Source organism: Lampetra planeri, chromosome 1 (assembly GCF_965212315.1).
Source record: "Lampetra planeri chromosome 1, kcLamPlan1.2.h2, whole genome shotgun sequence".
Lineage (NCBI taxonomy): Eukaryota > Metazoa > Chordata > Hyperoartia > Petromyzontiformes > Petromyzontidae > Lampetra > Lampetra planeri.
Window position 1 is genome coordinate 7,497,724 of NC_136107.1, and position 24,155 is coordinate 7,521,878.

General features: G+C 42.4%; 1 protein-coding gene across 8 annotated transcripts in view; it reads left to right on the forward strand.

The window, feature by feature from the left end:
* The window catches only part of KMT2C (lysine methyltransferase 2C), a 177,061-nt gene that overhangs the window by 61,766 nt on the left and 91,140 nt on the right, over positions 1-24,155 (forward strand). For all 8 annotated transcript variants that reach the window (XM_078617795.1, XM_078617848.1, XM_078617983.1 and 5 more), the window contains 5 exons: positions 2,408-2,725; positions 5,501-5,640; positions 17,945-18,054; positions 19,615-19,777; positions 20,122-20,293. In XM_078617795.1, coding sequence (XP_078473921.1) covers positions 2,408-2,725; positions 5,501-5,640; positions 17,945-18,054; positions 19,615-19,777; positions 20,122-20,293 — 903 coding nt within the window. The remainder of the gene's footprint in view (positions 1-2,407; positions 2,726-5,500; positions 5,641-17,944; positions 18,055-19,614; positions 19,778-20,121; positions 20,294-24,155) is intronic.

The following is a 24,155-nucleotide window of genomic DNA, read 5'->3' on the forward strand; positions in this document are numbered from 1 at the left end:
ATTTGTTTTCAAGATCAAATTTAACATCCACTGTGAAGCAGACAGCGTATATTTAATGGTTAATACACCCCCGGTAATAATGAGGGCAGCCTGCCAGATTCAAACTGTGAACCTCTGCAATAAGCGGTGAACTTGCTACTGCTGAGCTGTGTCACTTGCCGAATAGTGTGTGATGTAGAGGCCGACCGAAATTCGGTTTCGTTTTAGGCGCCGAAAGTTGGCAAATGGCCACTTTCGGCATACTTTCGGTTTCGGCCGAAAGTAAATTTTTAACTTTCGGTTTACTTTCGTTTTCGGCCGAAACTGATACTGACTTTCGGTCCTCAACCGAAGATCTATTTTTAGAATATAACGCTAGTGCAAAGTCTATCAGCCGGTCAGTCGGCGCTAGGCAATCCTATGCGATAGGCTGCAAACACACACGTCAGCAGCAGCTTGCGAGCGAGGTTACAGTCGCAACCATGGTCTGGGGCCGTCAATAAATGACGTCACGCACCTGGGGGGCAGCGACTGCGTAGCGATTCGCGCGCTGCACTATGAACCCGGCGGCCCGAGTTCGATTCCCACTCACGGCCGGTGACGATTATTTGAACCGGTCCTGGGCCTCCCCTAGGTTTACTCAGCCTCAAACGAGTAAGTGGTGTGGTATGTCAACATCGCCACTGGGGAGACAAAGGCGGCCGGCCGTGGTGAATCCACGTCCCGGGCGAAGCTGGGTAGTAAAGCTAGTATTTCATAAATCATGTGTTCGGTAACTTCGGTTATATACCTTTCTGTTTCAGTCTTGGTCGAAAGTGTAGTAAAACTTTTGGCTTCGGTTTCGGCCGAAAGTGAAGTTAAACTTTTGGTTTCGGCTTCGGTTTCGGCCGAAACTAAATTTTTAACTTTCGGTCTGGTTTCGGTTTCGGCCGAAACCAGAAATTCATTAAAGGTCGGCCTCTAGTGTGATGTCACCCTATCATTCATTAATGATTTATGAGTACTGTGAGTGTTGCAGGCAGGATTTATCCATTGTTTTCTTAAAGTGTTCATATCTGTCATGATGGCTGTTTTGGGAACCCCCCAATACCTTACTATTGGCTTGAAAAAAAATGCATTCAAAGGTTGAGACTGCTTGTTTAAAATATGAATGTTTGCTGGATGCAAATATTTTATCAAAAGTAGAACTTTTTTCAAATATTTTCCAACAATTTGTGAATTTATTAACACATTTTCTTATCATTATTGGATTGTTTTATTTATTCCTGGTGTACAGTATATATTAGCAAAATGTCCTCTGTGCCATATATCTCTTTGAAGCGTGCCTATGCTGTAATAATTAACTTGATTCAGAAGTGTTTCATCCTTCAGCAGACATTAGCATGGATTATCAAAAGTTTTACTCTCTTCTGGCAAATGACGGAAGTTTAAAAGTTTATGCATTATTAATTTCCACCTCTGGCTTGGTATTTATAGTATAACTAGCCTTTTGACCATCCAAGGACAGGTGTATTTCAGTAAATCTGAAACTTGCAAGCGAAACGCAGACCGTGACGTGATATTCATTGCATCAATTCATGTGAAATTTGTAAGGCCATGGTGACAGACTTATTTCATTGAAAGGTTATTATCCCTTGTTCATCATGACGTCCTTTTTACTTCTATGTCTCAATAGCGTTACGGAGATCGCGTGACGTGAGGTCTGCATTTGTAGTGAGGGTTGTAAGTTGACGCTCAGGAGGGGGGAGGAGACGTCTCGCCCCCCCATGTGGAGTGACGTCACCCGCTAATGATTATTAATGAGGGGGATGGGATCCATGTGGAGGACGTCACCTGTTCATGATTATGAATGAGGGGGGCTGGTCGACGTGGAGTGACGTCACGTGCGGGACACACAGACATTCTTGGCTCATTATAGTAGTAAATATCTTCAAAGTATGCCTTTGCAAAGTGACAGCAGTGCGATTTTCTTCATAAATAGCTTCTCTCTTAAAAGGGATTCATTTTACAGTAACCTGTGCTTTTGCTTCCTGCATTATGCACACTCATAAAACCACCCACTGTCATCCATAGGATTACTCTTTAACATAAAATCGCATGGAAGGAAAATGTGACCACCAAAGCAGCAGCTGCATTTAGAAAATATCGACAGTATTTCCTCGTTATTCACGAACTTGCTATCCACAATTTTGGCTGTCCGCCAATCGCATCTGGAACTCTACACGACTACACCGAGAGAGAAAAAGTGATGGGAGAGAAGGTGATGAGATAATTTTAATGTATTTCATCGCTTATTTACATATTTATTGAAAGCAATTCACGATCCGCGAAATGTTCTATTCGCGAGCGTCTCCAGGACGTATCCCTCGCAATTAACGAGGGAATATTGTACTCAAGTGGAGCTGATTTGTGTGAATTCCCCCTGCAGCAATGACACCCTGGGCCACCGTTGCGCCTTCTGCCACTGCGGTGGGGAGAGTCTGCTGGGCCAGGGCGACCTGACATGCTGCGGTCCCACGCCTGGCTTCACGCCGTCTTACCGCCGCTCCTCGCCTCGTGCGCGGCGCGACGAGGGCTCGGACACAGAGCGACCCGCTGCACGCACCCGCCGCTCGGACAGTGCAGGGGCTGGGGGGCTCACGGAGGTGACCCCCCCACGCTGCAAGCGCGGCAGCTTGGACACCGCAGAGTTGGCCAGTGGGGAGAAGAGCCCTCGACAGTCGGGAGTGGCGCGGGGCAACAAGCGGTAGGTTTTAATGTTATGATGTTGCGTGTGTGTCATGCCCTAACACATAAGCTCTCTCTTTCCCGAGTGTGCACCAATGCATGTGAATGTCTGCCTGAATCGTGCCCAGAGGGTTTTTTCCACTACAGTATTGTGCGCTGTGGCCTTTTGATGTGTGTTTGTGTTTTTTTGTGGCATCTTTTTTAGTTGGATAATTTGAAAAGCCATCAAAAGGCTCTATTTTGTAATCTCCTTTTAGGCAAACCAAATAAATAAGCCATCCCCCCCCCCCCCACTTCGAATGAGAGTGGCACTCATTACCGTTAGCGGTCCTGAGCCAGTCTTGGAGCTTGTACATTCCTCTAGTAGGGAACAGTATCCGATTAGCTATGTACGGTGTGAAAGAAGTTCAACATGCACACTTGTAGGGAAACAGCTTATCTTACTACATTGTGATAGTAATTTCATTGACTTTGTCCTCCAGGGGGTGGAGCTATGAGGGGCTGAGTGATCCCCCAACCATGGTTTTAACTCAAGAGTGTCTGAATGTGAGAAGTGACAAATCTGATTAATATGATCTCAGAATAGCCAGTTCTTAACCATGCCATCACATTGATCACCGAGTTGCAATGTGATTAACACAGGGTCTACAATGGTCGTTGGGCTTACCTTGACAAGGTATAGCCTTGCCATCATTGGCATTAAAATAAAACTGCAGGAGGTGGTTGGGCTACTCAAGGGGGCCAGTGCCATTTATCAGATTACTGAGCCAATACTGCTGAGATTCTGCATTCAGATGTAGACAGCCACATAATATTAAACCAGGCTTTTATATGTAGCAAGCTAATGATCCGATGCTGCCAGTGACTACCGAAATAAAACATTCAAATTTAATTTGGTACATCATCCAGCCTTTACTCAACTCATTGACATCGTTTTCCCTGGTTACAGTCCTTCTGCCCATTCTTCTTGTGAAATTAATTCCCTAGCAGTACCACTTATCCAACAAACAAACGGCCCCATGACAATGTCTCAGGTTGCAAATGGGAAGTTGTAATGAGTGTGGTGCTGACTTGAGGTGTTGCTCCCTTGGTTTGGTCTCGTCTTTATATTTTGTTTTACCAAGAAGGTCCAAACTGCATTGGCAGATACTTAAACACTGTTACAACTGTGGTGCAGTGTGTGTAGTGAACGAATGGCATGTTTCGTTTGGGTGTCACCAGTGGTCCAGTTTTAAAGAGTGACCTGTCCTGGACACTGAAGAGGTAACATTCCAGTGTTGTGTTTAGAAATTAAACATTAGGAATGAGACCAGTCACATACACGTGTAGGGTAGTAACTGGCCTATTCTTTGGGTCTTTTGGTAAAGTCACGTAGATAGGTTCAAATAAAATAGCAAAAAATAACAAAAAACTACGACGTTTCGATCGCAACACAAGCGTTCGTCATCAGGAAGAAAAAAGAGGGGGAAAGCTGCTGAGGCAGACTGTTATTTTCTTTGAACCTTTCTACGTGATTTTACCGAAAACCCCAAAGAATATGAATTCCATCAGTCACGAAAACTTTAAGTCAAGATTTACTAACTGGCATATTAACTCATTGCTGTCAGGACTATTTATTGTTTGTAACTGGACCATTGGTGAAATCACCAATATTTTTAGCACAATACATTACATTTGTAGCCTTTTTACAAGTAAAAGCTTCTCTGACTCGAGAAAGACATTGAAAGGGCTTTGGTGATACCTTTCCATGGTCACAGTGTGAACTAGTTGAATATTTAAGTGCATACATAGCTCATGAATATAGGTACAGTGAAAAGTAATATACACCACATCTGGTTCACTGAGCTGTGGTAGAGATTCCCTGTATTTGTCCAATGTCCCTGTGCATTCATGCACATCACTGAGTTGAACTTGATGTGTGATTTTATGTGGGGAATTTCTGCCCTAACGAATAAAGACAGGTGCACTATAGCCAGCCACAGGCAATCTTTCCCATGCGTTGGAGGAGGGCTTGTTTGCCTTGCATACAATTGAAGAGAACGAGGGTGAATATTGAACTCCGTGGGATGCTTGAGAATTAAGAACCAGAGGAAGACTTTTTGGCTGTAGAGTTCACTGCATCATATGCAACCATGGTAAGTTGCGGGGAAAACCCATGATAAGAGTAAAACAGCTTTGACCATGTCTACTCGATAGTGGAGCATTGTTGAGTGAACTCCTTGTATTCTACATCATGGGACCTCCTTTGCCAGTACCAAAATTTTATAGTAGTTTTTTTCTAGATTTGAAGTTGTCATGACTGCAAGGATCCATACATACTTGTTGGTTCTTTCGGTAAAGTCACGTAGGTGAAAATAAAAATAACTTAATTAGATCACGACGTTTCGGGCACAACACAAGCGTCCGTCATCAGGTGGGGACAACCAACATCGAAAACAGTTGTTGTCGACTATATTTTCTTTATTTGAAATTTCTTCAGGTGCTAAAGTAGAAAACCTAGGGAAATAAATCAACATTGCGAACAAAATCAATCAAGAACATTTTTATATTCATCATGAAGCCAAAATTAGGGATTTTTTTGTTGTTGAAAAGTTGGGCTGCTCCATTCATTAGCCCGAAAAATACCTTTGCCTATGAAACTTGAGAGGCCAGGTTACATTACTGCCCATGTGGATGTAAATGGCCGTGTGTATATTTTGAGTGCTTATGGATATGGAGGACGGAGACGTGTGCTACTAGCCCTTCTGACCGCTCAACCGGTGGCGTTGCGTGGCTCTGGTTGGTTCCGGCTCAGGGAGCAGTGCAAGTCCCCGCAGCGCACGCCGCCCGGGCCCCCACAGAACGAGCTGCGTGGGGTGGGCGACCTGTGGGACGAGCTGAGCCGCGTGGGCCTTCCTGACGACGTGGACACACAGATCCTGTTCAACACCACAGGTGAGGCTCCACACACACGGAGTCAGCAATGCCAGTTTGAGGGGGTGATTCTTGACATAAAACTTTCGTGACTGCAGGAATTCATATTCTTTGGGTCTTTCGGTAAAGCCACATAGATAGAAGAAATAATAAAAATAATAACAATATCAAGACGTTTCGATGGCAACACAAGAAATCGTCATCAGGTGAAAAATAAAGCGGGAGAGTTGCTGAGAATATATGGTGGGAGCGCTGCTAAGGCTAGGGAGTTATAAAGTTTTGAGATGGGTGTAGCCTAAGGGTCAGTGGGCGGGGCTAGAGGTTAAATTTGCATGTAAATGTAAAATCAGAGAAATCTTGACAAACGAAGCTGTGGGGGTGGCCATTGTATTGTGAGAGATTAGCATGTCAATGTAAGAAATTTGCTTGTAAATGTAAGCTTTGAGAGACCTCGAAAATAGCCATTGCCACATGGAGGTGGAAAAGGATTGCAAGCCGCCATTTACGAATGTAGCCCAAGGGTCAGTGGGTGGGGCTAGAGATGAAATTTGCTTGTAAATATTTTCCGAGCGTCACGTGATCACAACTGAGCCAATGGTTCTTCTCTCTCTCTCGCTGCGGGATTGTGGGTGTCTCAGTCGGCGTTCCTCACTCGTATAGTCAACATCTGTGCGAGCGTATGCTGTTTACTACAGTATAGTGTTGTGACCACGTGTGTGTGCGTAAAGCATTTTTTTATTTTGTGTCCAAGTGTAGTGACTGTTCTTTAGTAACTGTACTGCAACAATGGCCCCCATGAAGAAAAAGGTTGAAAAGGAAGGCGGTAAGAAGAAGGAGATGATTACGGTGGAAGTTAAGAAGGAAATCATCGAAGCACGAACGAGGTATGCGAGTGGCCGATATAGCAAGATTTTATAACAAGTCTACGTCGACGATTTGTACAGTATTAAAGAAGAAATAAGGGGGCTAGATGCAGCAAAAAAGGAGGCACGAGAGTATCAAAGCAACGGCCACGTGTTCTGGAAGATGTAGAAAAGTTGCTTCTCGTGTGGATAAATGAGAAGCAACGAGCAGGTGATACTGTGACCGAGAACTTTATCTGCGAGAAGGCAAAGGCCTTGTACGCCGACCTCGTAAGTGAACTGCCAGGTACGTCGACAGAAAACGAAGAAGGCTTCAAGGCGATTAGGGGATGGTTTGATAACTTTAAGAGGAGAAGTGGCATCCATAGTGTTGTGAGGCACGGAGAGGCTGCGAGTTCGGACGCTATGGCAGCTGAGGCATTCACTGCCAAGTTCCAGAAGCTCATGGTTTCCGAGTGTTACGTGCTGCAGAAAGTTTTTAACTGCGATCAGACGGGGCTTTTTTGGAAAAAGATGCCAAAGAGGACCTAGATTACAGCAGAAGAGAATGCAATGCCCGGTCACAAGCCCATGAAAGACCATCTCACCCTCTTGTTGTGTGCTAATGCAAGTGGTGATTTTAAAGCCAAGCCCCTGCTCGTGTATCATTCCGAGAATCCACGAGCCTTCAAGAAATGCAAGGTGCAGAAGAGCCAGTTAAACGTTTTGTGGAGGTCGAACAGCAAGGCTTGGGTCACTCGTATCTTGTTCGTTGAGTGGATCAACGAGGTCTTCGGTCCTGCAGTGAAGAAATACCTTTTAGAAAAGAATTTGCCACTCAAAGTCTTGCTGGTTATGAATAATGCTCCTGCTCATCCTCCAGGCCTTGAGGACGACTTGCTGGAGGAATTCGAGTTCATTAAGGTCAAGTTCCTTCCTCCCAACACCACTCCATTACTCCAGCCCATGGATCAGCTGGTCATTTCCAATTTTAAAAAGCTTTACACCAAAGCACTATTTCAGCGATGCTTCGAGGTGACCGAAGGAACAAACCTTGCCCTCAGAGTTTTGGAAAAATCATTTCCACATCGTAAACTGCCTCAAGATCATCGATAACGCCTGGGATGGGGTCACCAAGAGAACCCTTAATTCTGCTTGGACAAAACTGTGGTCTGATTGCGTTGAGGGGTTTGCTCATGAACAGGAGCCGCCAATTGTCGATGAAATTGTGTCCTTGGGGAAGACCATGGGACTGGAGGTGAATGAGGACGACATTCAAGAGCTGGTTGAGGAACATGGCCAGGAGCTGACCACCGACGAACTGATGGATCAGCATTGCGAGCAACAGCAAGAGATTATGGAGGAGATCTCGTTTGAGCAGGAGGAGAAAAAATTAACCCGTAAAAACAAAGTTTTTCACTAAATCCTTTATATGCGTGGCATCGGTTTTATTTTATTATTCATTTCTGTTTTTCTTGAGTAAGTGTTTCATTTTTATCACATTGGTATTTTAAATTAAATATGAAATTTTTTTTTCCTAAAAATTGGAAAATTTTGGAAAAAAATTTTCACGAAAATAAATTGTCACGCACAACGAGTGTGTGTGCAAAATGTCAGCTCGATTGGATCACGGGAAGTGGGTTAAAAAACGACGGAAAGATTTGCACGGTCGTAAGCGCGCAAGCAAGTGAACTTAATATAAAGGATTTAAAAAGACGGAGGAATCCCTCACTTCAAATGAGATTAGGGAGATGTGTAAAATGTGGGAAACAGTGCAAAATTTTGTAGACAAGTTCCACCCGAATAAGGCTGAAGCAGTGCGAGCGATGAATCTGTTTAACGACAATGCACTGTCACATTTCCACGAAATCCTCAAAAGGAGGCAAATGCAAGTGTCATTTGATAGGTTCCTTGTTAAAGTCGCATAAAATAAAAAAGATTCCAGTGCGCCAACAGATGTCAGCGATTCCTTTAGTGACAGTGAAAGTCGTCCTACACAATAACCCTCCTCCTCTCCTCTCTCTCGTCTCCCTCACACCAGCCACGATTAAATGTAATTAATACATTTGATTACTTGATATAAAATTAAAAAAATTATATAAAAAGGTACAGTATTTTGTATTAAAAATTTGTATATGAATATTTTTGGGTTGTGGAACGAATCATCTGAGTTTCCATTATTTCTTATGGGGAAATTCGCTTTGATATACGAGTGCTTTGGATTACGAACACGTTTCCGGAACGAATTATGCTCGGCAATCCAAGGTTTTACTGTGACTCCCTGCCTTAGCAGCGCTCCCACCATGTATTCTCAGCAGCTCTCCCTCTATATTTTTTACCTGATGACGATTACTTGTGTTGCGATCAAAACGTCGTGATATTGTTGTTGTTTTTATTATTTCTTCTATCTACATGGCTTTACCAAAAGACCCAAATAATTGAGGGGGTGACTTTTGAAAGTAATGGGTTCCCATCGACTACCAATTAAAAGTCTAGTTATGGTGTCTCCCTGGTCTGTCTCAAAATTCCACATTATTATGGTTGGGGCCAGGTGCTATCTGACCACTACGGACTTGACAATTATGACCCCTGGATGCATAATGAACTGAATGGACCCTGGCCTGGATTTGAAATTGCAACAATAATTCCAACCATCATGCTTCTTATTTGTATACTTTTCAGATTACGTTCTTCAAATTAAATGTTAATATCTGAAATATCACCACTAGACTGTAGGATTGTAAATGCAATTGCATGGCATTCACTGCTGCTCTGTTACTTGCAACATGTTACTGTCATCCTTTTCTTATTGAAGAAAGCTGTAAGTCCTTTTCAAGAAACTCCTTAATTGGCATGTTTTGCCACAATTTATTGTTTAGCAATGTCCTAGAGTATACAACATTTAATACATTATTCACTGTCTATTTAGTTGCCAAATTATATAACATAATTTTTTTACAGTACTTTCAAATCAAGTTGTCCTGTTCATAATCAACGTTTTTGGGTTTAGATCGCGTTATTTATAAATGTGTCGTAACCCTCCACCACCCGACACGGCCAATCAGTAAAAAAGTGTCACGTTGAAAAAAAACAAATAGTTCACTGCTTTAGCCCACCGGTGTGTTGAAGCGTGAAACCACAACATTTACAATTTGAGTACGACGTTTCGCTGGTAATTGCATCCAGCATCATCGGGCAATTCGCTGGTAATTGCCTCCAGCATCATCGGGCAATTCGCCCGATGATGCTGGATGCAATTACCAGCGAAACGTCGTACTCAAATTGTAAATGGTGTGGTTTCACGCTTCAACACGCCGGTGGGCTAAAGCAGTGAACTATTTGTCTTTTGTCAACGTGACACTTTTTTACTGATTGGCCGTGTCGGGTGGTGGAGGGTTACAACACATTTATAAATAACGCGATCTAAACCCAAAAACGTTGATTATGAATAATCAAGGTGTCCTGGTTGAGTTTGTTAAATCAAAGCCAACCCTGAATGCGTTTGACTTTCTTCCTGACTTACCTGATATGGGAAAATACCAACCCCACAAGAATCCGACATTGGTCGGCAATGACTGCCACAGCTGTATTGACAACAGCATGAACTGATACTACGAATATTCACAAAATACATTGCTGAAGTTGCTTCGCTTCAATGGGAGATTGTCATTGTGTGCAGTGATGAAAGAAGTAGACCCCCCCCCCCCCCCCATAAACTTAATTCCAAGAAGGGCCTGTTGTGAAATACGCATTGTTTTTCCATTCGTGGTACAAGCAGGTGCTTGCATGTCATGGACAGGATTAGAGGTGTTGTGGTGTTGATGGATGGGCGGGAGCTTTGGGTCAGTGTGAGGTGTCGGAAGTTGGCAGCTGCCCAGCTGTTTAATGGTTGTGCTGCACAAGTTGTGCAGGAGGAGTTGGCAAGTAGTTTGTGCCGGTTGGAAGCTTATTGCATATACATAAAAAACCAAGAGCTGTATTGAAATAAGCTGGAAGATTCAATGGTTTAATTCTGCAGTAAACTGCTCGAGCGTAGGTGGTTTTGTAAGCAGTCTGTTTCACGCTCTACAATGTTTGCGCTGCGTTGTTGTGATTCAAATTATTTTCTGCCTTTAACAGTTTTTCTGCTGTGCAGTTTTTTTTTTGTTATTTATTCATTTGATGTATTGAATGGCTTTTTTCTGCCTGGTGGGTATATAGAAATTACTTTGGTTTTTGTTATGGGTATTGCCAATTGCATGACTTGCAATTTTAAATAAAACTTGACATGGAGATGGTATAAATGTTTATTATTTTGGGGAATGGTTATGGTGACACTGCCAAATATTCTGTACTTGTGTATGATCCCAAAGTTCCCTAACAAATTCAGTGTGATTTGCAAAATCCTTTGTGACCATGGTGTGCACATATAACAGAAATATATGTATTTCTCCTGTTTCATTGCTATAGTATTTATTATTAGGCAAAAGTTGTGTCGTTAAAACCTGCCACCACCCGACACGGCCAACTAGTAAGGGTTGTCACGTAAACATAACATGCCAATTCGTCACTAGTACAGCACACCGGTGTGTTGGAGAGCCAAGCCGCAACATTTACAATCTGAGTACGACGTTTTGCCAGTAATTACAACTAGCTTCATCAGGCGATAGCCAGATTTGTGGACAAGTCTAACTGTTTCCTTATACAGTGAGGGGAAAAAGTATTTGATCCCCTGCTGATTTTGTACGTTTACCCACTGACAAAGACATATGATCAGTCTATAATTTTAATGGTAGGTTTATTTGAACAGTGAGAGACATAATAACAACAACAAAATCCAGAAAAACGCTTGTCAAAAATGTTATAAATTGATTTGCATTTTAATGAGGGAAATAAGTATTTGACCCCCTCTCAATCAGAAAGATTTCTGGCTCCCAGGTGTCTTTTATACAGGTAACGAGCTGAGATTATGAGCACACTCTTTAAGGGAGTGCTCCTAATCTCAACTTGTTACCAGTATAAAAGACACCTGTTCACAGAAGCAATCAATCAATCAGATTCCAAACTATCCACCATGGCCAAGACCAAAGAGCTCTCCAAGGATGTCAGGGACAAGATTGTATACCTACACAAGGCTGGAATGGGCTACAAGACCATCGCCAAGCAGCTTGGTGAGAAGGTGACAACGGTTGGTGCGATTATTCGCAAATGGAAGAAACACAAAACTGTCAATCTCCCTCGGCCTGGGGCTCCATGCAAGATCTCACCTCGTGGAGTTGCAATGATCATGAGAACGGTGAGGAATCAGCCCAGAACTACACGGGAGGATCTTGTCTGATCTCAAGGCAGCTGGGACCATAGTCACCAAGAAAACAGTTGGTAACACACTACGCCGTGAAGGACTGAAATCCTGCAGCGCCCGCAAGGTCCCCCTGCTCAAGAAAGCACATACATGCCCATCTGAAGTTTGCCAATGCACATCTGAATGATTCATAGGACAACTGGGTGAAAGTGTTGTGGTCCAAAATGGAGCTCTTTGGCATCAACTCAACTCGCTGTGTTTGGAGGAGGAGGAATGCTGCCTATGACCCCAAGAACACCATCCCCGCGTCAAACATGGAGGTGGAAACATTATGCTTTGGGAGTGTTTTTCTGCTAAAGGGACAGGACAACTTCACCACATCAAAGGGACGATGGATGGGGCCATGTACCGTCAAATCTTGGGTGAGAACCTCCTTCCCTCAGCCAGGGCATTGAAAATGGGTCGTGGATGGGTATTCCAGCATGACAATGACCCAAAACACACGGCCAAGGCAACAAGGAGTGGCTCAGGAAGAAGCACATTAAGGTCCTGGAGTGGCCTAGCCAGTCTCCAGACCTTAATCCCACAGAAAATCTGTGGAGGGAGCTGAAGGTTTGAGTTGCCAAACGTCAGCCTCGAAACCTTAATGACTTGGAGAAGATCTGCAAAGAGGAGTGGGACAAAATCTCTCCTGAGATGTGTGCAAACCTGGTGGCCAACTACAAGAAATGTCTGACCTCTGTGATTGCCAACAAGGGTTTTGCCACCAAGTACTAAGTCATGTTTTGCAGAGGGGTCAAATACTTATTTCCCTCATTAAAATGCAAATCAATTCATAAAATTTTTGACATGCGTTTTTCTGGATTTTTTTTGTTGTTATTCTGTCTCTCACTGTTCAAATAAACCTACCATTAAAATTATAGACTGATCATTTCTTTGTCAGTGGACAAACGTACAAAATCAGCAGGGGATTAAATACTTTTTTCCTCACTGTATAGAGGCGTAGATGTGGTGACCACGCTTTTGCGCTCTTGCACAAAGTGCGGGGGGGGGGATTAATAAGTCAACGTACATTATGCATGTGCATTATGCGAGCCCTTTGATCTTGTCCTTCCTGTCTATTGTGTTTGTGTAAATAGCCTACCAACGGTAATCCCTATTGAAGTATGGTACCCTTTTTCGGCATGAATTTAAAGCATGTATTATATTTGATTGTCTTCCATGCAACACTAGGGCGGTAGCTATCCGAACGGTTAAAATTATTTTTATTTCTTTAAATTTCGATAGATTCTCTAATTAATCTTGGCCAGTAGTAGCTAGTTTTACACAACTTCAACATTGATGATTGGTTCTTTACCCTTCTATCTGGCAACAAAACTGACACCTTTTTACAAGGAGTCATGTTTGAATAGACCGCTATACCTGCAGTCATAATACAAACAAAGAACATAACTCTGATAATGTGCACTGTCCTTGAAGTTGATTGGTCCACACCCGAGACAGCTTTCCTTAGAGCCTAGTCTCACATGGGTTGGACCAGATGACGCCAAAAGGCGCACTCTTTTGGCGTCATCTGGTCCAACCCATGTGAGACTAGGCTCTAAGGAAAGCTGTCTCGGGTGTGGACCAATCAACTTCAAGGACAGTGCACATTATCAGAGTTATGTTCTTTGTTTGTATTATGACTGCAGGTATAGCGGTCTATTCAAACATGACTCCTTGTAAAAAGGTGTCAGTTTTGTTGCCAGATAGAAGGGTTAAGAACCAATTATCATATTTTTACTGGCAAATGAGGTTCCCATAGTGTAGAAACTTCAACATTATCATAATAAATTGAGTGTCATTGTTGGCATGAGTGTTCTGCTACTGCTGACAGTTTTATTTGGGAGTATTTAATATTTCAATGGTTCGATAGAGGCGCACACACTGTTATAGGGAGGCAACACTATTTATTAACACAACTTGTAATTACACTACACATAGGGTGGTCACCACCGACCTATCCTCGCTAACACTGACACTCGGATAACAACTGGCGTCGCCAAGCCAGGAGGGCTACTGCTTGGCCACGCTGACTTGAGGCTTGGCTTCACTCTTCATGAGGCGTCTTCATCCCGGACCCAAGCAGCCCCGCACCAGGTGCGGGGCCCCCTTATATGCGTCTCGGCGTGGCCAGGCCACACCCAGGCCACCGCCCACCTTCTCGAACCCTCGAGAAGGCTTTGCTCCTGGCCACGTGGCCCCCAAGGTCCCCCCTGGGGCCCCCACCTTGATCCGGTCACGTGTCCGGCCGGGTTCATACAGAGTGCCACGGCCTCACACAACCCCCGTGGCACTGACCGACAGCCTCCCTGACCCGGCCGTGACGTCATTCCCACATACACATGTAGTGATGCCATGTGTGTGTACAGACTCACACGGTAGTGATGTAACAAGTCACTAAAATATTTCTCTGATGTTCTTTTAGTCTCGTGCTGATCATTTGTCCTGTTTGTCCAACATAACATTTTCCACATGTGCAGTTAATCCCGTACACACCTTCTGTTGATTGCTTCGGTAATACATGTTTTGTACCAGTTATTAATTTATGCATTTTATTTACCGTGCCAAATCTGACTCTGAGGTTTTGTTTTTCCAAGCATCTGGCTAGTTTATCAGTTACTCCAGCAATGTACGGTATTTTTTTTTCGTTTTTATTACTTGGGCAGTTTCAATGCTCATGTTATTTGATTTGGTTTTGGCATTCAATGCCCTGTTGATTTGTGCATAATTTTAACCGTTCATTTGCAGCCCTTCTTTAACATGTTGAATTTCACTTCTTAGACTGTCACCATCTGACACTTTCTAAGCTCGATGAATGAGCGTCTTGATAAGAGCAGATTTCTGTGCGGAGTGATGGTGTGACTTTGCATTCAGATATTCTGCTCTGATGGGGTCGAAATGGGAAAATAACAGTGTTTACTGAAAGAAAACGCATACTGAAGTTGGTACGGCTATTTTAATACACAATAGACAGGAAGTACAAGATCAAAGGGCTTGCATAATGCACATGCATAATGTACGTTGACTCATTAATCCCCCTCCCCACTTTGTGCAAAAGCGCAGAAGCGTGGTCACCACATTTACGCCTCTATATAAGGAATGAAACAGGTGGACTTCTCCACAAATCTGGCTGCTGCCTGATGAAGCTAGTTGTAATTACTGGTGAAACGTTGTACTCAGATTGTAAATGTGTTGTGGCTTGGCTCTCCAACACACTGGTGTGCTGTCCTAGTGACGAATTGGCATGTTCTGTTTACGTGCCAACCCTTGTTAGTTGGCTGTGTCGGGTGGTGCCAGGTTTTAATGACATATTTATATATTTACGTGATCTAACCCAAAAAAACTATTTTATGCATTCAATTAATGTTATCTGATTTTAGCCCTTGATAACTGTTTTTTCTTTTGCAAGTGAGACCCAAGTAAATAACCGACTCCCTAGGCAGTGGTGTGCAGGAACAAAAAAACCCACCACATTAATCATTAACACTGACTATTGGTAAAACATTGTTTTGTATTTCGTTTAATAGGAAAATGTTTTGTTTGCTGACTTTATGGCAGTAGGCCTTCTTCATAAATGCCAAAAATGGCAGCCTCATATGTACATTTCCCTTATAAGGCATTGTTAATTATTAATGTGAAGTGTTTTTGAGTGAATAATAGATGGCTATATGTTAAAAATATGCCAATCCAAGAAGTAAACACCTCTTTTCTAAACATATTTTTCTCGCTTTGTTTCAAGTAACATGCTTAGAATGTATGCCATATGTGCTGTCCGACTAATATTATTTCATGAATGTATAATTTCTAATATGCCTCTTCAAGTTATTATTTCTTGTTACATTTATTTTTCTCAATGACCACATCTGTTTTTAAGTCTCTCAGGCTGTACTATTTTCTTGAAGACCTTGCTTGTGATAAACAGAGGCCACTAAAAGCAAGCTACAAAGTCCCTCTTTAAATGGAAATTTGGTTGTTTTTTCATGTTGCTGTAATTTTTTTCAACTGCCATAAACTTGAAGGTTCGTATTAATAATACATTAGTTGTGCTTCAGCTCCATTATCCAAGCCACAGCATTAGTTTTTTTTTACTGCGCCTATACTTGTGTAGTCAATGGCTGTCCATTGTGACGAGACCCTCGATCCTTTTGCTGGGCTGTCAATACAATCCATGTACATGATAATTTAAACTTATGTCCACCACTATCCAGTTTTGATGGTAGTGACTCCCAGCATCATAGAGTGTAGATGTCACTTAGATGCATAGGTGGGACAAAGTCTTATTGACATTTATGGACGAGTGGAAGTTCGTGGTCCTTCAACATTATAAACAACACAAATTGGTGATTTCTAATTTGTGTTGTTTGTAATGTTTTAGTTATTTCTAATTTGTGTTTTTTGTAATGTTGAATGTAGTGATGATTCTTACAATTGGTAGTAGGTACATGTAATCCAGTGCTCAGGAGGTTTGGTTTTGTAGCTTAATCGGAGATAGTTTTGAACTGAGACACTGCGATGTGTGTTCTACGATGGAATGTCAGTTACGTATCATAAACGACACTGCTTCTCTTACTCTTCGTCTGTGTTGTGTCCACCTCTCACCCCCATACATCCCCAATTTCTCACTCCATTCATCTCCCATCTCCATACTTATCCCATATTACATTTCCAGTCTTGCTCCTCATATCTGGCGTCCATCCATCTCCCGCCTCACTCTCTACTCGGGGAGCTAGATTCTGTTTAGTTTATTTATTTATCATGTTTCAACTTGAACTATTTGTGGTGTTGTGTTACGCTGTACTCACCATTGCGGTGTGTTGATGCTCTCTGAGGAATAATCATTGAACATTAAAATGGAGTGAAATAAAGCAAAAAGGGGTGTAAGAATGGGGCGAAAGAGATATAAAAGCAGAGCGGGATATCGAGAGATGGGGCTTCGTGGAGCCACACAGCTACAGGGCATGCTGCCACCTCCTATGTGCATGGGTGTCCTGTAAGCCATGTCATGCAGGGGGCACCAGATGCTGCAGATTTTTGATTGTTTTAAAAATTAACAAAAGCAAAACATCTTCTTGGTTCTTTCGGTAAAGTCACTTTACCGAAAGAACCAAGAAGATGAATCCCTGCAGTCACGAAAGCTTTAAATCGAAAAGCAAAACAATTCAGGCTTTGCTAACATGTTAAATATAAACTATTAACACCCTTTCTCCATACATCTCCTCTCTCAATAACTTTACATATCAAGTCTTATCACCTCATGCATCTCCGCACCAACCTTCGCCTTGCTTCATGTGTCCTATCACTAATGACAACGATGTAGTGAGTAGCAGCATTCTGTTTTCTCAGGATGGCTAGTGTCCCACTGTGTTGAGATGACTCTGCCATGTTGTGAAGACTCCTGATATGTTGGACTTACTCCCTCTATGTCCCTGTTTGTCACGATCACTCCCATTGTGTTGGCACGATGCCTGCTGAGTTGGGATGATTCCCATTGTCTCACTTGCTGTTATTTTTCAACACTGCTATCTCTGGTTTAAAAAAGAAAGCTGTCTCTGGTGTGGACCAATCCGTTTCAAAGACAATGAATATATTATCAGAGTGTTTTTTGTTGGCATTCTGACCACAAGTATTGTGGTTAATGCAGACATGATTCCTTGTTAAAGGTTTCAGTTTGGTGTTTTAACATTTTAACACAACTGTTTGATGCCGGAAAAAAGGGGAAAACCTCTTCTCATTTCTTAAACACTCTCGAGTCATTTGTGGAAATGCATTGCTTAGGCAGGAAACATTTAAACGTAGCATCATTACTTTTGATTTGACCCAAAGCAATAATTATATTTTAAACCTGGAAGAATGGGCTGACCCAGCTGTTTATTGGGATTATAATTCAGGACCTTCTAATGGTAAGTTGAGTTCCTTTGCCATCACACCACCCAGCCGTATGATTTTCCAAAAGACCCCTATACAAGTGCACACATTATATAAGTACTTTAATGGTCCATGAACCTGTGGACACATTACTGTTTGCGCCATAAACAAATGACTTTGTGGTTATTGTGGATTTTAAACTTAACTTTTAGTAAAAATGTAGGTTGTTTGTAAATGCGGTGTATATAATGTTTGGTGAATGTCACTTAAATTGGAATGTGTGGTGTGTTGCCAGGACACTGCTGGGCCCATCACTGCTGTGCAGCTTGGTCCGAGGGAGTGTGCATGGCGGAGGATGAGGCGCTGCTCAACGTGGACAAAGCTGTGCTTGTGGGTCTCACGCAGGTAATGCCAAGCGAACGTTTTCCTTTCCATTTTCGTGTCACTTTACATTTTCAGGAAAGACATTTATTTTAAATCGTAGACAAACATACACTGCAGATTAAACCTTACTTTATTTTCTTTTTCCACTCATATGAATTTCCACTGTGTAGTATTATGAATTTAGATACCTTTGTGATGTTTATTGAAATATTTTTAAAAATAAATAATATGTGATCAGGAAGTGGTCGTATCCACTTGTAGTTATGGTTTACAAATAGTAAAGTTAGCAAACATAATCCATAACTCAAGAAAGTTTGCAAAACAGTAAAACCCCTTTTTGCAAATATTCTTTATTTTTAAATGTTCAAGAAGGTAATGCTAGAGGATACCAATACAAAACTGGCTCTCACCTTATAATGAAAATTACAAGTTATGTTTTATGGTACCCAGTGGTGAGTGAATGATGGCTAGGTCAGAGGCGGGATGTCATTTAAATATGTATACAATTTTACATATGACATCATAATTCAGCATACTGAACTGCGATGTGATTATACTGAACTTTAATGTGATCTGTATCACTGCATGTTTTTCATATACATTGTCTTTAATCCTTGAGTGCAGCCCTGTGGTAGTGGATTTTGGCCAGGGCTTCCAAAACCAGATGCCAGATATTTTCACCTTCTTGTTTTGCCAAGAATTTGCTTGAAAGTCATGTTGGCAAAGTGTCCAAAGATCAATGTGTGGAATAAACCAAGATAAATGATTCTAGCCTTGGCTTTGATCGTGCTAGACTTTCCCAGTGTGTGCTGTGCAAAATTATTTGATTGTTTCTCAAGGACAAAAAAAGTAAAATACACAAAAAAATGCGTGAATCACAAGAACTTTGAGGCAGGCTTATGGGGAATGCTGAGGGTCATGTGTTATGTATGTATGTTGAACTTTTTTTGCACCCAATGTAGCCAACCATGCTAATTGGAGGTTCCCGGGAAGGACAACAAACTAAATAAAAAAATATCTTCTAAATAATTGAGTTTCAATCTAGATTTTAAAGTGCATAGGTGCAGTGGCTTCCGAATATCCAGATGGCGTAGATACTGACCTCTAGGGCAATAAGATACCGATAAGAGTGGGGTACAGCAAGTAAGTTAGTGATCTTCTAACAATGCTGTTTTGAATGTTACTGTTTCCAATTAGTGGATACTGCACAATGGTTTCCAAACACAACTTAATGCACAAATCGGAAGTCAGTATATTTCCTCCCTCAGATGAGTCTTAAGTGGTGTTTACCTTAATTTGGCAGCTCTAGGTCAGTGGCAATGATTCCACATTCCAATGACAGGATGTCCCCTGTTAACTTCCGAAAAGGTAACATTCATGTTTGTGATTTTGGAAGGTTGATGGGCTGAGTTTCACTCTTATGGGATTTGAACTCAACCTTTCAAGTCAATCATTCTTCTGTAAGCACGTGGTCAGATGCACAGATATACCTACAAATATTACATTTACTTAATTGTTAAGACTCAAAATACTAGCAGTATAGTAATTCAATGTTCTGTCTCATTGGCTATTCCTCCACAGCGGTGCGCCTACTGCCGGCGCCTGGGGGCCACTATCAAATGCTGGGAGGAGAAGTGCCGTCAGTTCTACCACTACCCTTGTGCGGCTGGTGCTGGTACCTTCCAAGATATTCAATCATTGACGCTCCTGTGCCCAGATCATCTCGAGCAAGCTGTTGAGCTCGGTGAGTTAATGCACACTAGTCCTGTTAATACCTGCGTGGTAGAAACTGAGCTCAAGTCAAAAGTTAAAATGTCCCCATTGTCAAAAACAAGCATTTGGTAGTACTCCAATGTTGGCCCTGAGCCATTAATTGGAAATTAAGATTTTTATAGGAGGGCCCACAATATTCAAAAAGTACTGTTGACTTCCCACAAAGTGATCCTGGATGTATGATGGGTCGGCCTATTAAACTATTGATGTTCTGATTGTCAGTTGAGTTTTCTGCCAAAGTACAGCATAGCCATTGCTTCGGTGTTTTATTGCCTCTTGGCGGTGAGTCTCAGTCCTGTCGTGTACCATTCGCAGTCGGCGAAGAGGCAGAATGCGCCATCTGCGACAGCCCTGGAGACGTCTCAGACCAGCTGTTCTGCACCAGCTGTGGGCAGCACTATCACGGGGCCTGCCTGGAAATAGTGCCCACCCCCTCCAAGCGTGTTGGCTGGCAGTGCCCTGACTGCAAGATTTGTCAGACCTGCAAGTGAGTGTCATGGGTACACTGTATACATGGGAATGTGTGTTTGAAAGGTGATTTCTACTGGGTGACTTAAATGTTTATGAGGCTCTGAAGTTTCTGCTGCTTCAACATAGCTTTTGTGTTTGTTTTTGTTAAGTATGCATCAAAACAAATTTATATATGTATTAGCGGGAAGTACCCCGCGTTGCCCGGGGGCAAAATAGATTAAAAAATTAGTCTTAAAAACATAACATATACATACACGAAGCTATTGTGAAAGCTCGGCGTGCCGTATGTCCATTTGTCCGTCAACAAAATTATTAAGAAGTCCAAAAAGTTATAGAAAGTGGGGGGTAAATAGTTGATCTAAAAGGTTTCCGAAAATTGTCGACCCCTCCCCCCTCAAAATTAGTTTTTACGCCCACGTAGGCATATATACCTACATACCCTACATACAACAGAGTTCGTAGTATTTAGTGACTATAGTCGTATCTGACTCTACAGTCGTATCTGGCTCTATAGTAGTATCTACTGACTTGATAGTCGTATCTGCTGACTCTGTCGTATCTACTGACTGTACAGTAGTATCGACTGAGCCCAGTAGTAGCTACTCACTGTATAGTAAAATCCACTGACTGCAGTAGTAACTACTAACTGTAGTATCTCCTGACCCTACAGTAGTATCAACTCTATAGTAGTATCCACTGACTATAATAGTAACTACTAACTCTATAGTAGTATCTGCTGACTCTGTAGTAGTATCTGCAGTACCTATAGCAGTATCTACTGACTCTATAGTTTGGGCTACTGACTGTAGCAGTATATACTGACTATAGTGGTAGCTACTGACTATAGTATTATTTACTGACTCTATAGTAGTAACTACTGACTCTATAGTAGTATCCACTGACTATAGCAGTAACTACTAATGCTACAGTAGTATCTACTGACTGTCGTAGTATCTACTAAATCTACAGTAGTAGAGTTAATAGTAGTGAGCGACTTCCGAGACACATCGTGCAGAGAGCTTATTTATTCTCACACTGGGCGTTATACAGAACGTATCTACATGGCTACACATAGCCGACCCTTCGACACAACTCCATCGTCGGCGTCTAACTACACAGCTGTCTGACTAGCGTAGCGACGACGACGATGATGAGAGCCGTGCAGAGTATCGGCCACGCGGCCGGACGTCGAAGAGAGATGACGGCGAGCAGCGACGCAGCCAGGACCCAGGACCCGCAACATCCCCGAACCTCTGGTTCCGTCCCCCTTATATACCTCCCGGCGTGGCCAAGCCCCGCCTCCAGCCACGCCCCCTTCCTTGATGGCAGCTATACCAAAATCAATAGAGATCCTACCAACCGCCTGGTTACGAAAATCAACGATATCACTGATTCATCATCTTTAATTGAACCAATCAAGCGGCTCTCTCTAAAACCCTCTGCTGCTAGACCACCCAGATTTTATGGCTTACCAAAAATACATAAAGAAGGTACGCCACTCCATCCTATCGTCTCCACCATTGACTCACACACTTACAAACTGGCCCGATTTCTGTCTGAGACCTTAGATCCATTCACTGGTAACACCACCTCAGCTGTACTTAACTCATATGGATGCCTACCTAAAACCTGACTTCCACCACCGTCCAGCCCAGAAGAATTCCCTCATCCAAACTCTATACCATAGAGCTCGTATTTCCGACCATCACCACCTATCCAGTAAACTGGAGCACGTACACCAAGCCCTCAAGATGAATGGATATTCAGATGACACAATCCGTAAAGCTATCACCCTAACCGTTGGGAAAGAACCATCTGAGGACCCAATCAAAACGATCACCTTGCTATACATAGCAGGGGTCACCAAAAATATTTCCAAGATCATGAGCAAACACAAGATCCAGGTTCGATTCAACACAGTACATCAAATTAGTGATCTGATCCCATCTGTGAAGGATGTGATCCCTGACATGCAATACCCCGGCGTCTACAAACTAAGCTGTGTCTGTGGCAGTAGTTACATTGGGGAAGCGAAGCGACATGTCTCGGACCGTGTTTGTGAACACAAGGCAGATCTGAAACACGGTAGGACCAATACCTCGGCCGTGGCTGATCATTGTTTTAATGCTGTGGGCACACACGAAATAGATTTTTCCAAGACGAAGGTACTCTACAAACCCACTGGCTATCAACAAAGATTCGTTCATTAAGCCATCCAGATATATAAACACAGACACAATTTCAACCGAGAAGATGGGTACAAACTGAGCAATCATTGGAAGGACATTAATAACACGTTTAAGTCATAACTGGCTGTGATGTTTCCATCCTACCTGCCGATGTTAGCAGTTATTTCCGACTCTCTAGTTACTTTACCAGGTTAAATGTCTTTACATTAACAGGCTAAATGTCTCACTAACACAGCCACCGGTTGCTGTGGTTCTCTTACATTGACATGCTAATCTTTCACAATACAATGGCCACCTCCACAGCCTCGTTTGTTACGATCTTACATTTACATGCAAATTCCATCTCTAGCCCCGCCCCGTCCACTTACCCTTGGGCTACACCCATCTCAAACCAATATAATACCCTGCTTCAGCAGATCTCCCGCTATATTTTTTCCTGCCTCAGCAGCTCTTCCGCTAGATTTTTTCACCTGATGACGATTGCTTGTGTTGCGATCGCAACGTCGTGATATTTTTATTTTCTTATTATTTTTCTATCTACATGGCTTTGCCAAAAGACCCAAAGAATATGAATTCCTGCAGTCACGAAAGTTTTAAGTCAGGCGTAAGATTGCGCGTGTATCTTGCCAGTAGTGGATAGACAATGGCTGATGATGACAGTGCTCTATATATGTATATAGACACCTATATAAATCCGAAATAGAATAGTACTGCATATGCACATGTTTACAAACAAATTTCGTCACCAGGACAATGCTCACTTGACTTTCACACACCTTGTTAACGGAGAGGTAGTACAACGCGTGTTCTGAGTACCTACCGTGAAACAGGGGGTCACTTTAAGTAAATCGACTGGGTTCTTTTTCAAATATTATAATAATGCAATAAATATACATAAAACTAAACTACTTATTAAAACTAACGTTATTAAAACACTCGATTCAGAGAAGAGAAATAGAAAAAAAATACAAATTATGCCAAAATGTTATAATATAACCACAGCTACAAATATATTGCAATAATGTGTAATACATTCAAAACCCATTGTCCTATTTATGTGTTAAACAATCTTTAATATCGACTGACTTCTTTTTTTCAACATGTAAAGGGAAATGTAAAGATTTGCACATTGCAAGCCAAAATACCTTATAAAACATAAATGATGGGAATGCAAATGCAGAAGTTAATTTCATGTGGACAAGTAAATAGAGGAGTTGGTCTCCCTTGCCCAGCGAAGTTAGTTGACTTTACCAAGTAAGGCGCACTGACCTATATAGCTCTTTTTCACAAGTGATCTGGCCACAAATTATCGCTCAACAAAGTGGCTTATAATGTGGACATGTATAGCAGCCACGAACCCCACTAAAATTTGAAACCCCGAAGGTGGTGGTTGTTGAAGGGTTTCCCTTACACAATTCTTGGGGGGAAAGAAGTTGCTGTTCAGGATTGCAGCAACAGGCCTTGTTGGAACAACAGGATGAGGGAAGAAGGGGAAAAAAAAAGACTTGCTCATCAGCCCCAAACAGTCTCTTTTGATAATTTCGCGGGAATGGAAACGGTGGCACTGGCAGTCTCCCAGAGCACGAGTCAGAAGCAGTTTCGTTCTGGCCAGACTTGCCAGAAGACTGTCCCAGAGAGAAGGGGGGATTGGCGTGCTGAGGGCTGCTGGCTCCGGCACGTGGCAGACTG